This window comes from Coloeus monedula (assembly GCF_965178545.1).
Source record: "Coloeus monedula genome assembly, chromosome: 3".
NCBI lineage: Eukaryota > Metazoa > Chordata > Aves > Passeriformes > Corvidae > Coloeus > Coloeus monedula.
The window spans coordinates 109,056,389-109,077,405 of record NC_138783.1 but is presented as its reverse complement, the minus strand read 5'-3'; the positions used below and the strand labels follow the sequence as shown (position 1 = coordinate 109,077,405).

The following is a 21,017-nucleotide window of genomic DNA, read 5'->3' as shown; positions in this document are numbered from 1 at the left end:
CTTTCTTTAATGATTGTTTTCTAACTCCTCTTTTAACTCATTTATGTGTTTGGCCTCAACATCAGCCTGTGGCAATGAGTTCAGTAATACAATTATGTGCTGTGTGGAGTATCATTTCCTTCTGCTTGTTTTAAGACCTTCTGTTTGCTCATTCCTCCTTGTCCTTGCAAGAAATCTTGAACACTCAGTCCTTGGTTTGGACGCTTATTTTGCAGGGTGCCTAGATCTTAGTCATGTACCCTCTTCAGTCATATTTTTTCGGGAGGGAGACTCCAAATAAGGTTCAGCTGTTTAAACCATGATGTCTCTATCATTGAGGTGCCAGAGGGTATTTGAGACAGAGGTCTAAAAATCTCACACAGCACTTGCAAGAGAGAGACACTTTCCTGAACAGCAGTGGGAGACCCAGACAGGGCATGCCAGGGGCTAAAATGGCAATTTTTGGCAATTCATTCTCCCCATCCTTGAGTCTGTTTGGTCTGTAATTGTAATGAAGCCATTTCTTACCACCCATCACCGTTTGCTGCACTGGTGACATGAGTGTGAGAAGTTGCAGGTTTCATCTCCAGAATTTTATGGTTTGTTTATTCATCACTTCTGTCAAGGAGGCTGTGGTTATACCATCTTAGGATTTCAGGGTGGTTATGGGTGAGGGGGAATGCACAAGTGAACCACTGCATAGTAGTTAGCTGATAATTGTGGCATCTTTGTTTCTGCTGGGCTGCTGTCCGAAAAGAAAGGATATTTTAAGAATGATTGAATGAACTGAGCTGCTTAGTTTGGCCATCACTATATCTATCTTTGCAGGTATCCTGCTGGGTCCTCTTGGCTTTAATGATTTATTCAATTACTGCTGATCTGATGGTTTCTCTTTTTCTCCTTGATAGAACATTGAATGCTCAAACACTTGCAGCATCAGTCAGAAACTTTTCTGTGATGTCAATGGACTTAATTGTTGCTTTTGGTGAATGTTGACAGTGATGAAGCTTCATCACCATGGGGGGTGATGGCTTATTGCCAGCATGGTTTGCCATAGCCATTCAAGCCAGCATTGCTGTTAAAGTGTTCTGCACCCTTGGCAACTTTTCCTAATGACAACCTGTTGGATTCATCCAGGAGAGTTCTGGAAGCCTCCTCTGGGGATGGCGGCGAGCGGCACTTGGAGAGTGATGGATCTGTAGAGTTTTCCTTCCAACGTGCTGCCATGTCCTCTTCATTTAATTTCCTTTGACTTTCTTTTTCAGGCCACAATGTAGGGAGCCTTTTCCACATGGCAGACGACCTGGGAAGAGCGATGGAAACCTTAGTGACCGTGATGACCGACGACAAGGTGTTAGAATAGCAAGATGTGTTTTACAACTTCAGGCGTTCCGCATGGTTTTTATAATATTCATACTACAAAGAGGATTAGACTGTAAGAGTTTACAAGAAAACAAATCTATATTTTTGTGAAGGGTAGTGGTACTATACTGTAGATTTCAGTAGTTTCCTAAGTCTGTTACTGTTTTGTTAACAATGGCAGGTTTTACACGTCTATGCAATTGTACAAAAATTCTAAGAAAACTACATGTAAAATCTTGATAGCTAAATAACTTGCCATTTCTTTATATGGAACGCATTTCGGGTTGTTTAAAAAAAATTTATAACAGTTATAATGAAAGATTGTAAACTAAAGTGTGCTTTATAAAAATAATTGTTTATAGAAACCCCCTTTAAAAAAACCACAAAAAAATATACTGAGGCAGTGCATTTGTTTAGTTTCATTTCAGCTCTGTAACTGCATCAGAGAGATTCATGTCCTGTGTTCTTTTCCTTGCCTATCAAAAAGAAAAAAAAAAAATTATTTCCTGCAGTGACACCAGAATGGCCACCTTATATTTCTCATTGATTTTGTCTGATTAGGGCTGGCTTAGAACAAATAACCAAAAAACCTGAACTTCCAGTGAAGGTAGTTACATTTTATCTTTCCAATAAAATTAAGAATTACATTACTTACTGTCCTGGTTTTGGACAGCAATTAGCAACTACACAGCTAGTTTGCAATAATTAAATGAAAGAGCACATTACATGACAGAGCCTGCAAAAAAAAAAAATTAAAAGAAAAAACTCGGATGAAAGAAGGAAAGAATTTAATGACCACCCTGTGTGCCAGTGTTTCCTCTGCTGACTAAATTCCTGGATACTATTACTAAAGGAACGAAGACATTGCCTTACTGGTTTGAACCCTGGGGCTCGGTGGCTCAGCAGGACTGGGGATGGCTCTCCCCCTGCTGCCACCACCTGTCACCTCTGCTGCAGAGGAGGGAAGAGAGGGAGATGTTCCCCCTGGCTCCCTGTGCGGTCAGCTTCTGACCCGAAGCACAAGCAGGTTAACCCACAGAGCCCTGTCCAGCTGCCAGTGCTGGTAATGAGCATGGAGCTCCTCGACCCTCTGGAAGAGGAACCCAGAGCTTTCCACTGGAGGTGTCTCATCCTGCTGCAGCAGCCGGTCCCAAGGAGCTGTGGTGCTGTGGGCCACCTTTGGGAAAGGCTGTGTACGAGTTACTGCTGTTCTTGCCTCGAATGGTGATCAGGTGAAGGTAGTCACACTGCTCCATGAATATTTATCACCAAAACAAAGGCCCTGGTCCTTTCTCCTCCCCAGTTTCTCTGTACCGGTAACCCCCCAACAATTAACAATAACGTGAGAAAGAGAGGAGCTGATAGAGAAAGAGATAAGCCGGTTTGACTGCAGCTTGTGAGAGAGGTTTGGGTATGAGGTGCTGTCAGCAAAAGCTTTACCACTTCATTTTCTTAACCAGCTTTTAATTTTACCTTAAAATACATAGAAACACAACCATCTGACTTTATATTGCAAGAGTAAAAAATCTGTTACCTCTTCTTGTATGAAGTGTAACTAAACTTGGGAAAGATTTTATTTTGAATGCTAGTTAACATTGAACATGGCTAGTCATGCTATTTCTACCTCACTTTGGTTTTGTGGTGTTCCTGACAATTACATACGACAATGTTACATCATCACCACGTGTCCACTGTGTGACCAGGTCTCATTGTTTAAGTAATAACAACAACGGTAATCATTTACAAAAATAAGTACAATTCCCCCCCAAACCTATGCTTTCCTAATAAAGAGCTTTTTTAACAATTGATTACAATAGGAGCCCTCACTATTTCTCATGGCCTTTTTTTTCAGAAGGTTTAACTTGTGATTTGAGAGAGAGTTGAGTTTCTTCTTTCCCCCCCCCCTTATACGTTAAACCTTCTCTTCAGAAAAATTATGGAGGAAAAACAGATTGCACGATTGTTTTCATCAGGGTTTTGTTTGTTTTACTTTCTAGATCTTAGTTTTGGAGTGAGTCTGTCAAAAAGTATTTAAAAAGTTGAAAGCTTTATTGCTGCTTTTTTAAGCATAATTTGGGAATTATTTCATATTCCTTATAATGACAAAGTATTAAACTGTAAAACATAATCAGTGTAGTTGAATACATAAATACCATATGGCATGTTACTTCATCGTTACTCAGTACTGGTTTATTACTTGGATATCATAATATATTGTGTTTTAACACCAACACTGTAACATTTACTAATTATTTTTATAAACTTCTGTTTTACTGCATTTTTTCACAACATACCAAATTTCACCAAATATATGCCTTACTATTGTATTATATACTGCTTTACTGTGTATATCAATAAAGCACGCAATTATGTTATAAAAGGTGCAGGAGTTTTTGTGGAGGTTCAGCACTCACCCAGCACATCTCCTCAGCAATCCTTGCCATACTGCCTCTGGCCAAACCCCCCTGCTGGCAGCACCTCAGTGCCTCAGCTCTCCCAAAGGTTTTTCTCCCCTGCTGAAGTTGTAAACTTCCTGTGCTCCCCCAGCTTTTGGGGGTTTGCCTGCCCCACACCCAACAGGACCCTCAGAGCAGGTTGGTTCAGTCCGTGCCACCAGGCATAATGTTAGGAAAGCCCTGTCTGGGGCTTTGGGAAGTGGATGTTCCCATCAGAAAGGCTGATCACACATCACCCTTATCTCGGAAATGTGTAGGCTTTGATACCCAGACTCCCTTCAGCTGTGTCACGATGCTGTCTTTGAGCCACCTTTTGGTGGTAGAAGTAATGTGATGAAAGATAATAAAATACAAAGGCAAAACCAGCATATGTTTGCCTATGATTTCAGTAATACAGTGAAGGAGAAGGTGGGAATCTCCTCATTTCATTCACTTGAGGAAATAAATACACATCCCACATCTACTCTCCCAGACTCAAGTTACTCTGGATTCACTCCTACGTAAGTGAATCAGTGTGTGCCTTGCTGTATTGAAGTCTTCCCTGAAGACCATACAATTCACAATGCACAGCAGCCCCCAGTGATGACTATTTGAATTCAATTAAGCAAGAGGGAGGATAGCTCCACTCCTTTGCCCCACACCTGTGACCCCATGATTTACGACTCCCAACATCCCATCAATAAAACCTGGCATTCCTGAGTGGCTCTTAGGAATGTTTTCCATATGTATGTTCAGCAAAATATCCTCCTTATTTTAAGGACTGGTCAGTGTGTTTCCTTTGCTCTCTGGGCAGAAGGGAAAATGAGTTCTCTTTGAGTTTGTCTGCCTTGTTAATGTGCAGCCATTTACTCCTGGACTTCACAGTCTTTGCTCTGCCTTTTCAATAGATCTATGGCTAGATAGATAGATAAATAGATAGATTAGATATAAATCCTGAGGCCCTTCTAGCCAGGTCAGCAACATTGGGGGAGTTGGAGGTTCCCTTCTGAATGAGGCCACATGTCTCCTCTGCTCCCCTCTGCCCAGCACAGTGTCAGACCTTCACAGTTCAGGGCAGTACATGTTGGTCATCTGCTGCACGGCCCCTGATCGCCTCCTCTCGGCCAGTGAGTGCTGCCCAGCCCAGCCCTGGGCTTGCTGCTGCACTTCGGGAGCCCAGCACACCCCTGGAGCCCCATGGGGCTGTGTGGGCAGTGATGGGGCAGGAGAAACCAGAGAGGGGGGCAGCTAAGCTGGCAGGAAAAAGCACCCATGTCTTTTCAGCTAGGGTGGGGAAAAGAGGGAAAGCAATGGTGTGCAGGATGCAGAAAAGACCTGCAGCTGCCAGTTTGTGTGGTTCTCTCCATGGCAGTGCCTGCAGCAGAGCATCCCCGGCCTCACTGGGCTGGGCAAGTGCCTGGAGTGCTGCATGAAGCACGAGTGCTTCCAAACCCACCCACGTGCAACCAGCGATAGCTGCCTGCACTGCTTTCCCAGGGATATTCCTACTGTGGTGTTCCATACCTCTGCACAGAGCACCCTGTGGTGAAGGACAGCTACCAGCTTTGTGCAGGGTGGGGCTGAAGTGTTGACACCCTGCAGAGAGGATCTCTCTCCCCCCCTGCAAAGGTGCAGGAGCAGCAGGACCCACCTGGGGCCCAGCCCCAGCCCAGCACCGTGGGCACTGCTCTGGCTGTGACCCATTTTGGCTGCCTCTGGGCACATGTGTGCAGTCAGGCTGAAAAACAATAAATCTTCCTCTTCTTGACTCAGGCTCACCAGGAATTTGTTTCGGCTCTGAGCAAGCATATCAACTTGCTAGAAAGTGCCATAAATCTGTGCAAGAAAAATGGGCCTGCTGAGACCAACTAAGGTGTAACATTTCCATACATGAACCCCATGAGCTGATAATGCTGCTCACCAGCTGAGGAATATGACTCTAGCAAATAAGTAGTAGCTCACAGTGCCAAAAACTTGGTATAAAATCGCCTGTGGTTAAAGGATTGATGAGAGTTAAGGAAATCTTGGAGCTATAGAAGTGAACTGTGGGACTTCACAAATACAAGGTGCTTTTCAGCCTATTGCCTAAACCCCTGCTGCTTGCCAACCCAAGGCTCATGTTAGTCAGCTTGGCAATTGTTTACAAGATGTAAAAGCTTTTTGTTGTTATTATCTGAGCATTACAATGGATATGCCATTTATTTAATAGCTGGCACATGCTTTTAAAAAGCTGAGTCCGTGCAAGTTCTCCTTATTTGCTCACATAAGCAACCCAGGGCTTCTAAGACCTTCTCTCTCACTCTTTCTCGTGCCCCTCTATGCACAAATGCACAGATACAGGGAAAGAAAAAGCAACAGAACAGGATTTTATTGTTTTTCTTGCTGAATGGAAGAGGTTTTTTCTCAAAAAATCTTCTCCAGGAATAACAGCATCCAAACCTATTGGTATGTCCAAATTTGCAGCAAGTGTTAAAAAAATTAAAGAGAGAGAGCATTATATACATATATTTCTGTAACAGGAAACCAATAAATTAGGTTAATTCACTCAGCACTCCTGTATTTGTTTCCTTCACACATGCTCTACTTGATGACCCAAACCAACAACACAGAGCACTGTTCTGGAAATATAATCTCTTTCAGACCATGAACAACAATATAAGGAAGAGGAGGGTCTTTAAGAACATATTATTATATAAATTCAAGGACAAATTTAGTAAATCCATCACTTAGACCTCTATGAGGCTGTAGAAGATGGCTTGGTCCCTGGCACATGTGATCTTCTCACTTCTTCATGCCTGTGTGCCACGAAGCTGCCTCCAGCACCTCCACATCTCCCAGCTGCTGCAGCTCACTGCCGCCACTCTGCTGTGTGCAAGGGAAAGAAAGAGAGCCACGTCCCTGCTCACCCCCAAAGCTGTGCTCTCACCTCAGCAAGGCAGAAGCTCCTTCTCTTCAGGCTCTTCAGAGTCAGCGAGCAAACAGCTGAGCAGCTGAGCTGTGAGGCAACGTGGTCCAGCTGGAGAGCACAGCAGTGAGGGACCACACCTGGACCACACCAGGTCAGGCCTTGCATGGTCATTCAGGGGACAAAAGAGACACAGTGAAACCCCGAAGTGTTTGGAGGAACAGAAGTCAGGTGTCATGGATACAGGGAGATTTACACAAGGGTGTTTTTATACACTGGTGGTGTTGCAACACACTGTGAGGTTAGAGCAGTTTCAGACCAGGTACCACGTCCCAAAAGAAGACTAAAACTGTTCAATTAAAACTGTTCAAACTCCTTGCTGTTCAGTTTGCACTAAAGATGCACTTCCTGATAGCCTCTGGTGGGCTAGTACATCATCAAAAGTATCATAATGAGAGGATTTTTGCTTCTGCATCAGGGTAATTTTTAGTTGTGCCTCATTCACCAGACAAATGGGTTTATTCTAACACTGATGTAGGAGATGCTTCTTTTCGCACAGAAGATTAATGGCAGCTGCCAATACAATTCCCTGCTGCATCCCACAGTGAATGTTTAGACAAAGGCTGCAACCAGCTGCAGATGATAAGACAAGAAACTACTGGGGTTTTTTTCTACCAACCACAAACATGTGATTAGAAATTAGAAAATATTAGGTATGCTAGAATAAATGCTGGATACACGAACACATACCAGCATGCACACAGACAGACAGAGGCATGAAACACAAGCCTTCTTTGTGTGTGTGTATACATTCATGCACACATGCATGTCCCCAGACGTGCTCACACAAGCCCTTTGCTCTCTTGAGCCTGGGAACCATTCAATTAAAAAAAAAACCTAACCGGAATCAGTTATGTCAAAATAGATAAAGCTTGACAACGTGCATTAATTCAGCTTTATGTTAAATTACAACAGCCTGTGTTTTGCAGCAGCAGAGCAGTATTCTATGAAGCAGTTGCTGAAGTTCCTTCAGGAATTTTGATTCCTAAGGAAGTGGCCGTAAGCACATTGGCTCAATCTAACGTCTGCTTTTGTTATTCCTCTGAAACACCTGGCAGAGCTGGCATGGCCTTCCAGCCTTGGCAGAAGATAATAAAGGCATCAAGCCTATAACTTAGCCTCTCTCATCTTTTCTTCCCTCCCTTCTTTTTTTTTTAACCTCACTGATAAGCTCAAAGCCTTTCTTCAGCAAGACCTTGCAGGCAGACAAACACCACTAAGTCTTTCAATGACTTACCATGTATGTGGTTTTTTCTACCTGTTCTTGTTGGCTTCCTCTTCTACATTACGAAAAATTGTAAGTCAAAACAGTACATGAAGGGAAAAGACCATTTGGATCTCTAGGTCTTTTAGCTGCAGGTACTCACATGATGCCCCAGAGTTCCCTGTTTTCATACTGAAAAGCTGTAGTTCTGTAGGCTTTTATCAGATGCTGTGAACACGGTACATGGGGGTCTCTACCCCCACTTTTTTCAGTATATAAGGATTCCTTAAAAAGTTCTCTAGTCCTTAGGATACTCTATGTCTCCCAAAAAAATAAAGGTGACTTTTACTTTGCAGTCACCCATTTTTTGCTTCTGATGTCCTGGCCTGGTTGCCCTCGGTCCCCTGCAGTGCTGGACAACTGAAGGCAGCCCCAGCTGTACAGTTGCCATCAGGCACTTCCCTCTCCCACCCAGGCTGCCTGTCCCTTTACCCATCCTCACCTCCACCCCCATCCCACACTGTGCTCATGTGCAGCAGAATGGAATGGTGCCCCAGGCCTCCCCTTGGCCCACAGCACCAACCCCACCTCCCACCAGCCTCCACCTCTTGGTGACAAGGATGCCCTATTCCCCCCCCACTCTGGCACAGGCTACTGCCAAAATCCCCCACGACTGAAGCCACCCAGAGCTCTCCATCACGTGGCCATGATGGGCTGTGCTTGCCACAGCCTCATTACCCCCTCTCCCCTCAAGTTCTTAACAAACCCCGTGAACATCATCTCACCACAAACCTGATCCAGGGATCCCTTCCAGTGCAATTCATTTGCTTAACACTCCGTGTTGCCTTTCCTCCTGCTGAGGTTTTTATTCCCCTCCACTAATTTCCCTACTGAATCTCATTTTTTCGTGCTTCATTAACATTTTCCTTTGTGCCACTTCTAATACATAGCTTTACTTACAGAGCAGGCTCTGCCGCCCCGGCCCCCATCTCCCATTCCTGCTGGGCTCTCTGCTTGCTCTCCATACACTTAGGCACATGTAGGCCTGGGGTCCCATTCCTCCCTTGTAAGCTTGGGCTTGATTTTCTGTCTTATCTTACTCTCAGTCTCTCTAACACTGGAGACTTTCAGTGAGAGATTCATTTTTATTTTAATGGACTGATGCAGGTGATTACAATCTCTGTAGGAAGGTATGCTCGTTCTCCTTTGATTGTTTAGGTCCTCGTTTTGTGTCTTTGAGGAGTTTGGGGTTTTTGGTTTTGTTTTTTTTAAGGACAGGGGTTGTCACCTTGCTTGCTTCTGGAGTTTGTATTTGCCCACACGACCAATAAGGCTGCATAACCCCCTGTGAACCGTGACTGCCAAAGGACTCTGCTTCCAAAGAGGACTGCAAACTACACAGGCTCATGTCCTGTGAAGGCAATTCACTCAAGTGGCCTATTTTATTTTTATTTTTAAAGAGATAAACACACAAAGTCATTGTTCAGTGTGCTTGTGGATACCTGTACCTCTCAGAACGGCTTACTGCAGATCTGGCAGCCAAACCTGAAGTATGTTACTGAGAAAATCAGGCACCAAACACATTTTGCTGCTTACCTACACCCACCCCTCAGCTCTGAGGGGCTTAGAGACGTGAGAGGCAAAGCCCATGGTGACAAGCCCAGCTGGATAAATGTCAGGCAACAGCAGATCTCAGGTGCTCGGCGTACTGGGGATGGCAGTGGCTGTTGCTACGGGCACCAGAGCAGGGAATGATAATGCCAAGGCAGACTGAGGGGGAAAGGGCAACACAGGATATCTCCATTTCACTTCAAATATAGCTCCAAATTAACTGCAGTGAGTAATTACCTGTGAAAAAATGATAGTGATGGCTCTGTAGTTTAGAGGAAAACTCCCTTAGCAGCAGGCTGCAAGAGGCACCTCTGATTTCTCCTGCCATAAAAGGGCATTTTTTTGCTTTTGTATGAGAAAAGAAATCACAGCCATGAAGCAGCTCACATCAGTTATTGCTAAGGCAGCTGTTTCGTTATGGCATGCACTACTGGGTATTGTATTTTCCAGGCTGTTGACTGCTGTGCTCGGGTGGCCTTCCCACCCATTCCCCCCAACCCCAATGGAAGGATTCCATTTCCATGGAAAAGGTGACATTTTCTCAGCTCCTGTGCCCATAGTTTTTCTCCAGCTAGGCTCTGTGTATGATCCCAGACCTTTGATCCTTGCCAAGCACCTGCAGAATAACTTTCTTGACTCAGTTTATACAAATTATTTGACCTTTTTCCTTTTGCCTTCAGTCATGAAGCACTAAACTGCCAAGAAGAGCCAGCTGAGTGTGGCACAGCCTTCCAGCATCCCACAGAAGGAACAGAGCATTGAGATGCCTGTTGAGGCAGGGTTTTCATTAACAATGACACTTATTGCCTACAGCTTCCTGGCTGCCCAGGCCAGGTGAGAGCATTGCTGGTTGGCATCTTGCCTTTAGTTCCCTTTCCTACAGCTTCTCTTCTGCCTGGGAGTTGCCACTGTGACCTGGCTGCAGCTGCCACTCCCACAGTGGGGCCACGCACACTCTTCACCCCTTGGGAAACTACAAACCACAACAGCCTTTTTGTGGGGTCAGGGCTGGTCAAGAGCCACCTTCTTCTTCCTCACCATCTTCACAATGATTAGAGTTATTTAAGAGAAGAACAGCACAAAAGTGAGTCATCCCAAAAGACCCTGTGGACTGGGGGAGGCTCAGTGGAGAGACCCTCGCTTCCCTCATTGTCCCCATGCCACATCCCAGAGCCAAGGCTTTGCACCTGCCTAGGGCTCTTCTGCCCTTTCCTACAACACTTTAAAGGATAGTCTGTGTGGGACGATGGTGGGACCTTTAGCCTCTGTGCAGTGTGAGGCCTCTGGCATCCAGAAACCTCTCCCCTTCCTTCTGGGGAAGGAGTTTTAACCTAAGGTAAAGATGCCACCTAAATTTGGCATTTCCAAAGTCTGGGCACCTAATAGTCTCACCTATAAAAGGAATGCTATTCAAGTTAGTGCTCCTGGTCTTACTCCATTCCCTTTTTCCTTCCCCATCCCTGTTGCCTCCTCTGCTCTCACTCTGCAGCCATGGGAACAGTGGTCCTGAGCTGGCAGCAGCAGCATCACCAACACCCCTGACCCCTCACTGGCTTTATTGGCACTGTCACAACAAGTGTTGCACAACACCAAGTCAGCTGAGCTCCATAAAATTTCTTTTGTGAGGCACGAAGTGCCACTGTGATCAAGCTGTGCCTCTGCCAGGTCACCAAGGATGGCCCCAGAGCCCACAGGCAGATGCAGGCTCCTGTGCAGAGCAGAGCAGTGATGTCTGTACATCTGTCCTGGTGCCCTGCAGCTCCCATTTGCGACTCCACGTGGCTCTGCTGAGCACTTCAATGGACTGTCTGGGTATAACAAACACCGAGGGAAGTGCTCAGTGCTGTGAACTGGATGGTCACTTACAAAGCCATAAGACCTAGAGGGACAAGAGCTGCATGCATTTTTTTGTGTCATTACTGCATAAGAAACTGAGAAAACCTGTGTGTTGAATCCATTATGGACAGCACATCATCTTGTGATATGGAGAAGAGACACGAGATCATTCCCAAAATATCCTTCCCCACTGATAAATTGCAGCAAGCAGGTTGGAAGCTGTGCAGCGTGAAGGATAACCTACTTAGGATGAACACGTGCATGATGCTATCAGAAATATTGATGCAGTTACAGCTCCCATGATGGCTTTGAGGAAAGGGTTATATCAAATCTCAGTTTGCAGAAGCACAAGGGAGACAGCAGCCTTGAAGCAAAGCCACCTCACATTTCCCCCAGGCTGGGCTTTTCCCTCAGCACCAGGATATTTGCTCCCTGCAGTCTCTGTCCTCCCACATAGTGTGAATGTAAATATAGGAAAGAGAAGAAAGGTGAATACCATTGTGTCACAGTGGGTGCTGGAGGGGTGTGCCTGTGTGCCAGCACGTATTTAACTTCGGGAAGCCCCCTGCAGAGGTGCCTCCAAATTACCAGACGCACCTCAGGCAGATGGCACAGAAGGCCTGGGGCCACTTCTTGAGAGGGATGAGAATTTGGGAATCCCTAGAGCCAGACCAGGCATTTGTACAGAGGAATCTAAATCCATTCTTCATGATGGTGGAAGTGGGGGATGAGGAGGACGTGCAGGGGCAGCAAAGTGGCAAGAGCGCAACTCATTGGTTGAGGTGTTTTGGTTTACACATGGCTCCAGGTGTTTCAGAAGAAAATTTTGAGGTGGCACAGGCTGTGGGGCACCTTGTTCAGCAGTGTACTTGCAGCAGAGGCCTCTTTAAGGCAGAAATAGTTTAATTTATGAAAGGCTCACGCAGAGCTTTCCTAGGCTGATGCAGGAGCACAAGGCAGCTGATGTTTTCCAAGGCAGTCATCCATTAATGGGCGATTTCCCCATCCTTCCCTGAACTCCACAGCCCTCTGCTAAGCTCTGGTGCACATCATTTCTGTAAGCACAAACCAGCATTTTAATTTTAAGCACTTGACAGTGTCATGGGTTTCACTTCAGTTGTTCTTACATGCGGCAAGACCCCAGGCTTTGTGCTGCACTCCAGTAAAGGCAGCAAATAGCAACAAGGAGCAAACTACTTGGAGCTTGACATTTCTCCTGTAATCTAAAGGAAAGAAAGAGAGAAAGGGTGAAAGGGAGGGGAAAGAGAGAGAGAGAAGGAGAGAAGCTCTAAAACTGTAGGAGCTAACAGAATAGCTGTAAAATATTTCTGCTCCCCCCCAGCTGATATGTAATATGATGTGTAGGTAGGATGTTGCACCAGTCTGAATTGTGTCCCTGACTGAGCACACTAAATGCAACTGTATGTGGCTAAATGCAGCCGTACATGACAATCAAACCTGCCTGCACACAGGGAATATTCTCTTCAGTCACAGCTAAGTAAACAACAAACCTTTCTCTCTTCTGCAGCCAGCCCCAGTGCCTTTGCTACCCTATGGTGATTGCACTGCAGTCTGCAAAGCAGCTGGGGGCACAGATGTGTCTGCAAGCAGCAGGGGTTATATAGAAATATATATATCTAATCAAACTTTTATTAACCCATGGCCTTCCAGCTCAAAAAAGGCACAGTCGAAGCAGCCATGATTTGTAATGCCTTCAGCCACCTGACTGAGTGGAAAATCATTTGCAAACTACTTCTGATTTTCTGTGAAGGGTTTCATTATGTGCCAACATTTGCCAGGGGCCCTTGGGCATCTCTGAGGGCTGCTCATAGTTTGCTGACCCGAGGGGATGTCCAGGGGTGGCACTGGGACCAGGTGTCCAGGGCTGTGTAGCACCTTCACTACCCACACATGGGGCCCTCCAGCAGGGGAGGAGAGTGTCTGTCTGTCCTGGGGTGACTTTATGATGTGTATCCCATATCGCTGCCCTATGCCCAGAAATTAATTCTTGTGCGTTTCTATGCCTCTAAACTGAGCCTGAGAGGGGGAAGGAAAAACTGAGCAAAACTTTTGCAAAGCAGTTTGCAGCTTGTTCAAGGTCACACAGAGACAGAGACTTTTTTTTTTCCAGCTGCAGCAGGGGAGGGAGGAGGCACCCAGCTTGCTGCTCCCAGGACAGTTTTTGGCCAGTTGTTCAGGTTTTTTTTTTCTCCATAGAGAGACTGAGAGTTGAACATTTTTCCCTTCCCTGGAATTTCAGATTTTCTCCCTTTTCTACTGGACTGCTTCAATATCAAAGCACATCAGGAGGACTTTCCACCAAGCACAGAGGGCCTGGCCCTGGGCTAAGCCCCAGCTCCGAGGAGACCAAAGGGAGGACTCTGACACTTTCCCAGGTTTTTTTCTCCACAGTGGGATTTTATTATTTAGCATTATTTTCCTTTCCCATGTGTTTGGTAAATAAATAGTTTTTATCTCTTTCACTTTCCTTCAAGGAAAATTTATTTTTTCCCGAACCTGGTGGGGAAGGGGTGGTAACCTGCCTTCTCTCAGAGGATATATTTCCAAATTTGGCCAAACCGGCACACAGTCACAGAGAAGTGACACGAGGATGGTCCAGCTGGGAAGTCCTCGATTTGGGTTATTTGTGTGACTTTTTGTTCCATTTCAGCTCAGCAAGGTGCCCAGCCATGAGGACGGCAGCCCCTGACACCTTGCAGCCTGTGGCACCCTCACACCAGCTTGTAATGGGAGTGTCCTCTGGAATCCAGGCTTATTGCTCCTGCTGCCAGACTGGAGTGCTGGACCAAACATCCCAGTGGGGAAAGCAGAAATAGAGAAGCCTTTTCTTTCTTAAACAAGCAAGTAGCAAGCAACTCTTTGCCCCAAATATTAGCCAGCTGTGCAAAAATCAAAAGGACCACAGGAAAGTTTACTCCAGTGGAGGGAAGATGCACGTTCTCAGCCATCCTGCTCAAAGCAGCAGTAAGAGCCTTGTCTGCAAGGCAGCAAAACCAGGATGAAAGGCTGAGAGAGAAAATGAAACCTTAATTCAATTTCAGCTGTGCATAGAGGTGAGCTTGTGGCAGCTTGTGGCACACTACTCCCTCAAAAGTGGTGGCTCACAGAGGAGCAGACACCTTTCTGCTGCAGTCTTCGCTTCAGCTACAGCCTGGCAGTCCCAGTCATTGCTGCTTGCTGCAGTTTGCTCCACGCTCCTCCTGCCTGCCTGCCTTTTCCAGAAGGCTTTTACCCTGCTTTCCCTCTCTGGGTGCCTTATCCCCCTTCCATCTATTTTGTCAGCAAATCTTCTGTTTCTTTGTCTCCGTAAATGTGCCGGGGGCTCTGCTGGCACACACCGTACCTGGAGAACAGGAATCCACCCACCAGGCCCTGCCAGCTCTCCACCACTCTGTCCCCAACACCTACAGCCATCAAGCCCATGGGAAAGTAGCTCCTGTTCTGCTTTCCACCCCAGAAACTCATCATGATGAGACCTGCCACCATGGCCCAGTGGGTGGTGATGAGGCACCACTGGCACAGAGGGAAGGGACAGTGGGAAGCGGGACTCTCTCGGCTGCTGGCTGGCATTGGCGTTGGGCTTTGAGGGCAGCGCAAGGTCCCACTAGCTCACAGACTCTGGTGCAGCTCTTGCACCACCCAAATTTCCCAGCAAGTTGTCCCTCTGGACACCCACAGGGTTGGATGGGCTGACTACAGCCTCTGCAGCTCAAAAAAGGAAGGGGCAGAAATGCCAGCCAGCATTTGCGTTCTTCAGGCAGGCAGAGCACACGCTGTTGGTGCACAGCTGGGGGATGTATCAAACACAAATGCTGCTCTATTACCGCTGGGGGAAGGTAAGCGCAAACAATCAGATGTCCTTTCCTATTTTCTGTGTCTCCCTCTGCGATGCTGATAGAGGGACTCCAAATGTTTCCAAGCAGGCAGTGCCTATCTGCAGCAGGCAGACAATTTCCAAATGTATTAGCGGCACAGAGTCAATAGAGAAATAGCAGTCCAGCATATCATCCAATTTTCAAATGTAAATAACTAGACCACTGTTAATTTGAGGGACTACAGCAGGGAATAAAATGAGCCCTGGAAAACACACACAGCAATGACCGCTGGTCGTAATCCATTAGCTTCAGGCGTGCCTGTTATTTTTCCCCTCTGACTGCTGTGCTGCAGGGCAGAGGAAAACCAGAGGTCTTGCATGTGAAGAGTGGGATGAGCCCCAACAGCCCCACCAGGAGACAAGGAGGGCAGGCTGCTCCCAGGGGTGCCAGCCAGGCATGGAGCACCCTGCACAGGATGCGGCCCTGCTTCCCCTCTCCTGGGCACAGCTGGCACAGCTGGCACAGAGAGGACACTGAAGAGGGGCCCTGGCAGAGCAGTGGGTTACCAGCAGCAAGGCTTGGCCCCTCTCTGCAGACCCTTTGCTTCCCCTCCTCTGGCCTCACGAGCAGCAGCAGTAGCACGTCAATGTTCCATCTCAAAACCAGCACTGATAAGGCATTCTCTGGCAGAGTAAGGCACGAGATGAAGCATCTTCCTCCCTCCACAGCAACTGCAAGGAGAAGGGAAAGAGCGAGAAATCTTGAGGGGATCTTGGGGAGGAGGGAGAGGAGATGCTTTTAGCAAAAAGCCTCTTGGGGTTTGCCAGTGTAACTGAGGGTAAAATTGTCCCCTAGTCTACACCACTATTATATGACTGCTTAAGGGAGGCCCCCTAAATCCCATCTCTGGTGGTACACATCAGCTTACAGAGAGCCCCCAGAGGAGGGAACGTGCTGCAAGTGCAGCCAAGATGAAGAGGAGGGGCAGCTGGTGAAGCTGTCCTTGCCCTTGCTGGAATGCTGGGGGCCAAGAAATGGCTGTGATACAAAGAGAGGCAGAGACAAAACTGGTCTGTTCAAAGGAGGAGACCAATTAGGCAGATGGTGTCTAGTGTAAATCTGCTGGTCTCCATTGAACACAGCAGGAATGGCAAGTTTAGTTCAGTCCAGTGAGTTCAGCTCAGGGCTCCCTGTTCTACTTTGCGCTCTCCTCACTCCCTTTCTGAACCACCAGTGGACATTTGCACAGCGACCACAACAGGGTGTGCACTGGAGATGCTAAATGTAAGGTAGCCAGATTGGAAAGGTCACCATCTCACCTCTCACCATTACTAGGAAACCACTCTGATAATGAAAGATGAACACCTGTTTAAATCCCACCACTCCCCACGGCTCAGCAGAGGGAGTGGGATATTGCTGAGGAGGAGATGCTGGCTTGGCAGGCCAGTGACAATGCCAGGAGGGTGGCTGAGAGACCCTTCCAACATGAACCTCTGCAGCTGGGCTGTTGGAAAGGCTGGGTTTGCTTTTCTGCAAGAGCTGTGTCACAGCAGGTTGCACAGAGCAAGGAAGGGCCCAGGGCTCACACGGAAATGCAGAAGCCTGAAGTGGTGAGGCAACCTGTGGTGTGACAGGAGTGATGTAGCCAAGGTGATTCGAGCAAGTGAATGTAGCAAGATTTGCAATCTCTCTCATTACAGCAGCTGATCTAGTTGGAAAAACAGAGAAGAATTCAGGCACAGAGGGCTTTTAGGCTTGTTTGCCTAAATGCTAGTCTATGCCTGTTGCCACTGTTTATTTTTTCCCCAGATCCATGAAAAATACACAGGAGATAAAAGGTGAAAGGTCAGGCAGAAATAATAGCTGCCCAGAGATTTCCCATTAGCCCAGTGCTGGTGTGGAAGGGAGGTCCCACGTACTTATGGGGAGTTTCATGCTGAGCCCTCAGATGCTGCTTCAGCCACCCCAGGGCCCTTCAGCAGCCTCAGCTGCTGCAGTGGTGCAAAACCACTGTGAAGCTGCAGATCTGGCACAGAATGGCAGGAAAGCTGGGGAGGGGGATGGACCCCAGGCTGGCACTCACTCTTAGAACAGATCTTTCTTAAAGGAGAAAAATTAAAACAAAACAAAACAAAACAAAAAGAAGAGCTGTGCCCAGAACTGGAAAAGAGAGAGAGAAAAAAAGAGAACTGTAAAGAGACTGCTTTTTCCCCAGATTTTAATCTCCCGTCTAGATCAGCCGGCGTTTGGCCCCGTGCGGCTCGACGTGAGTCACGATGCTCTTCGCTGAGGGCCAGCCAAGACTGGCTCCTCTGTACAGTGCTGCACTACCTTGCAGCTACTGATTCACTGCAGTAGAAATGATAGATTGTTTCACAGGAGGAAGAGAAGAGGGGAAAGAATTATGAAACCCACCGGTACTTAAAACAGTGGATGTGCTCCACCTACTGTCCGTTAACAACAGAGTGAGCCGGGATAAAGGGCGGCATCCTCACTGAGAGCTTCGTGCTGCCGTCCTCCCGACTTTTTACACTTGGAGGGGAGCCAGGAGAAAGGAGAAAGGAGAAATGGATATGAAGAAGAAAGGAGAGTGAGAGAAGATGAGGGCTGCGTGGCAGGAGAAAAAGAAATAAAAGAAGACAGAGGTCTTTTGATTTAAAAAAGAGATGCTTCAAGCATATGTAAGCTTGCAGCAAGCTTGGCCATGTAAAGTAATTTTGATTTATTTCAAAGCTCCCAAAGGAGGAGAGTTCTGTGAATGTTACACCCTGTTTCTGATTGATGACAGCGAGGTTTATACCTTAGACAACCAAGGTCAGATTCCCTTTGGCTGCTGCCACCTTTATCTCCAAGGCTTTGGGGCCAGGCAGGGCAGAGGTACAAACTTCCCAGGGCTCCCGCCTCCCTCTGTGTCCTCTGCACCCTGTCCCCCAATAACCAGAGCTGCTCCTACTGCCATTGTGATGTGGAATGGACAGACATGTGCCTCTTGCTCCTGGTCTTTTACACACAACTAAACCTTGCTTTTAATCTCCTTCCCCAGTCCAGGATTCTTTTGCCATTCAGGTCCGCGAGGCCTGTGAGCAGCTGTTGTCTACATAGGATGTATCTCTCTTCACAGGATCTTCAATCCTGACTATGTCTCCTGTGAAAGAGAGGAGGCAGGGACACAAAGCAAACTGAAGGCAACATGTTCAGGAGTAGTCAGTGTCAGAGCCACCATGATGGCTTGAAAGGAGATATGATGTAGACAATTAAGTGTCATTAAGCTGATTGAAAATCCAGTTCTCAGTATGACCTTCTGGGGATTTCTTCAATGCGAGATCCAGGTCTGCTGCATTAACACATCCAGGGTGGAACTGCTGCTCAGACAGGGACAGGGAGGCAAGACTCTGCTTGTGTGTCCATCAGCCAAAGAGTTTGTGCACCAGACACAGTCAGGGGAGGAGAGAAAAAAGTAAACTGCAAACACCACTCAAAGTCCAAAAGGAAAAATGTATTTGCAAAATAGGACTTCTTCAGTGCTCTGAGGTGTGAAAGGGAAAATATACTCTCTGCTTGTTTTCTCATAAAAAAAACAACCACACTGAAACTTTAGAAGGTCTGTCCTGAAGAAGAATTTTTTGGTGTGTGTGTGTCAAAATTTATATCTTTACATATATGTATTACATATATACATGCATACACTCATATATATATAAATATACTGATGCCCTCACACGGGGTCAGGGAGATCACTTCTGGCAAGATCTATTTCTTAGAGTGTTTAAGCACACGGCTGCAATGCACAGAGTCAGGTATCCCTGCCCTTGCACTGTCCAGTTGCACATTCTCTCTGCTATAGTGTCATAGTAATGAGAAATATGGCCCTGGGATTTCTCTTTCTCTGCCCAAACAACTTTGAGCATGGCTGGAGTGAGCACAGGTTCTTCTATATCCAGCCATATAGACCTGTCTGAAGCTGTGCAGATCTCTGCTGTCCTTGGAATCTTCGTGCAAAGCAATTGCCAAAGACAGTACAGTGTGTTTGTGACAGAGCAGTAACTAACCATAGGTTAATGCAATAACGCTATCATTTACTATCTCACAGGACATCATCTGAGTATATTTCAGACCTGTCCTGAATACAGTTATTACCAATGGGTTGTAATTTGTCTGTGCCTTCACCTGCAGCTGCTTCTCTGTATTATTCTGGAAAATATTGCAGAAATTCATAAAAGCCACGGAAGAGTGGTAGGCTTATGAGGTGCGCTCCTGTTACCATTTCCTTGTCCTCATCATTAATCCACTCTACTTTTTCATCATTCTGTATCAGGTCTGTCTCCCACTGAAAAAAAGATGCTTCCTTTTTCACTTTGCACTGATATGAGCCTTTACTTCAACCCAGTCTGCTGGCTTTGACAGAGCCACACTAATTTGTAATCAGGCTGAGGCTATGACACTGTTCAAGTGCACACAAAATATGAAGGATACAGGAGAAAGAAGGAAAAGGGAAGAGGGGGAGTGAGAGAGAGAAAGGGAAAGACTATATGTGCAAAGTTGCTGTTTCTGATGTGACATTCAGCTCCGTGCACAAAGGAACAGAGGGGCCCAGGGAAAGAGACTTGCTTGGGAAAACACTGCTTCCAGCCAAAAAGCTGCTCTGCTATACCTCATTCTGTTACCAAAAAAAGGAGGTAGGGAGGAGAAAGAGATGAAAAGGTCAGCCAGAGAATGACAGGAGAGCTGCTGGGAACCAAGGGCACGGCTGAGGGAAGAGAGACTATGGAAAAGCAAGTGAAGAAGCAAGGGTGGGATGTGAAACAATAATGTGGGGGAAAGAATGAAAACATCGAGACAAAGAAAAAGTACAGGAAGAAAAGAGCAAGAATAGCAGAGAGTGAGGAAGAGAAGGTGTCCTGACCTTCCTTTCCGTAGGTGAGAGCACCTTGTGGCACACCTGTGACAAGCAGGCAGGCAGGAACAAGCGGCCAGAGAGACTCTATGCCTGACCAAGTGCATGTGGGGCCAGGAGCTATGGAAAATGAACCTGCCACAGCCCAAATTCATCCTTTTCCCCATAATCTGACAGGGCCCAAGTAAAATTAGATATGGTTTCTGCTTTTCCTCTGGTACACTGTTCAGTTATAGCCTTCCCATCCTTCTTTTCGTAGACTGGGGATACCAGTACCCCCCTCCCCTAGGGGTCAAGGAAGGTAGGAAGCCTAATACGTGGCTAACCCAAACACCTCCAACATGCCTTTTACTTCAGAGGGAAGTGCATTTAGCTTTATTTTCTCCTCACTTTTTTGAAGGTGCACACTCTGGTGGCCTTTTTGTGTAACCAATCTCCAGAGCCCCCAGACGTCTATTTTCTTTCAACTCCTTTGAGGGGAAATACCTCCCTGTTCTGCCACACGTGGAATGGCTGCTTACATGTGAGTTACTATGCCCAGCAACCACACATGAGGTATTAAAATTGTAATCCAAGGGCACAGAGAATGAATATTATGAACTATTAATGACTCTTTCTCAAGGTTTTGGTCCAAAACCGTGATCTTAGTTATTTGTCACTTAAAAGGACCCAGACAGAAATAGAATTCAAAGCTATTGATTGCAAGCACTTTTATCTACAAAGCCAATAAAAAACACTGAGAAAGAGTGGCCTGACTTGTGTTACGGCTTCTTCTTTTTTTATTCCTCCATGAAGAGGTTTCGCCAGGGATTACACCTTTATTGTGCAGAACTAAGTTTTCCAGGTGAGCTGAAGCAGGAGGGATTTGAGGTTTGACAGTCTGTATCAAAGTCTT

At 46.5% G+C, this 21,017-nt stretch overlaps 1 protein-coding gene across 5 annotated transcripts in view; it reads left to right on the top strand.

Annotated features, from left to right (window-relative positions):
- Positions 1 to 3,721, top strand: part of DMD (dystrophin) — a 999,626-nt gene extending 995,905 nt beyond the window's left edge. For all 5 annotated transcript variants that reach the window (XM_082277447.1, XM_082277448.1, XM_082277450.1 and 2 more), the window contains one exon: positions 1,245 to 3,721. In XM_082277447.1, the coding sequence (XP_082133573.1) occupies positions 1,245 to 1,256 (12 nt within the window). In that variant the 3' untranslated portion in view covers positions 1,257 to 3,721. The remainder of the gene's footprint in view (positions 1 to 1,244) is intronic.
- Positions 3,722 to 21,017: the final 17,296 nt, after the last annotated feature.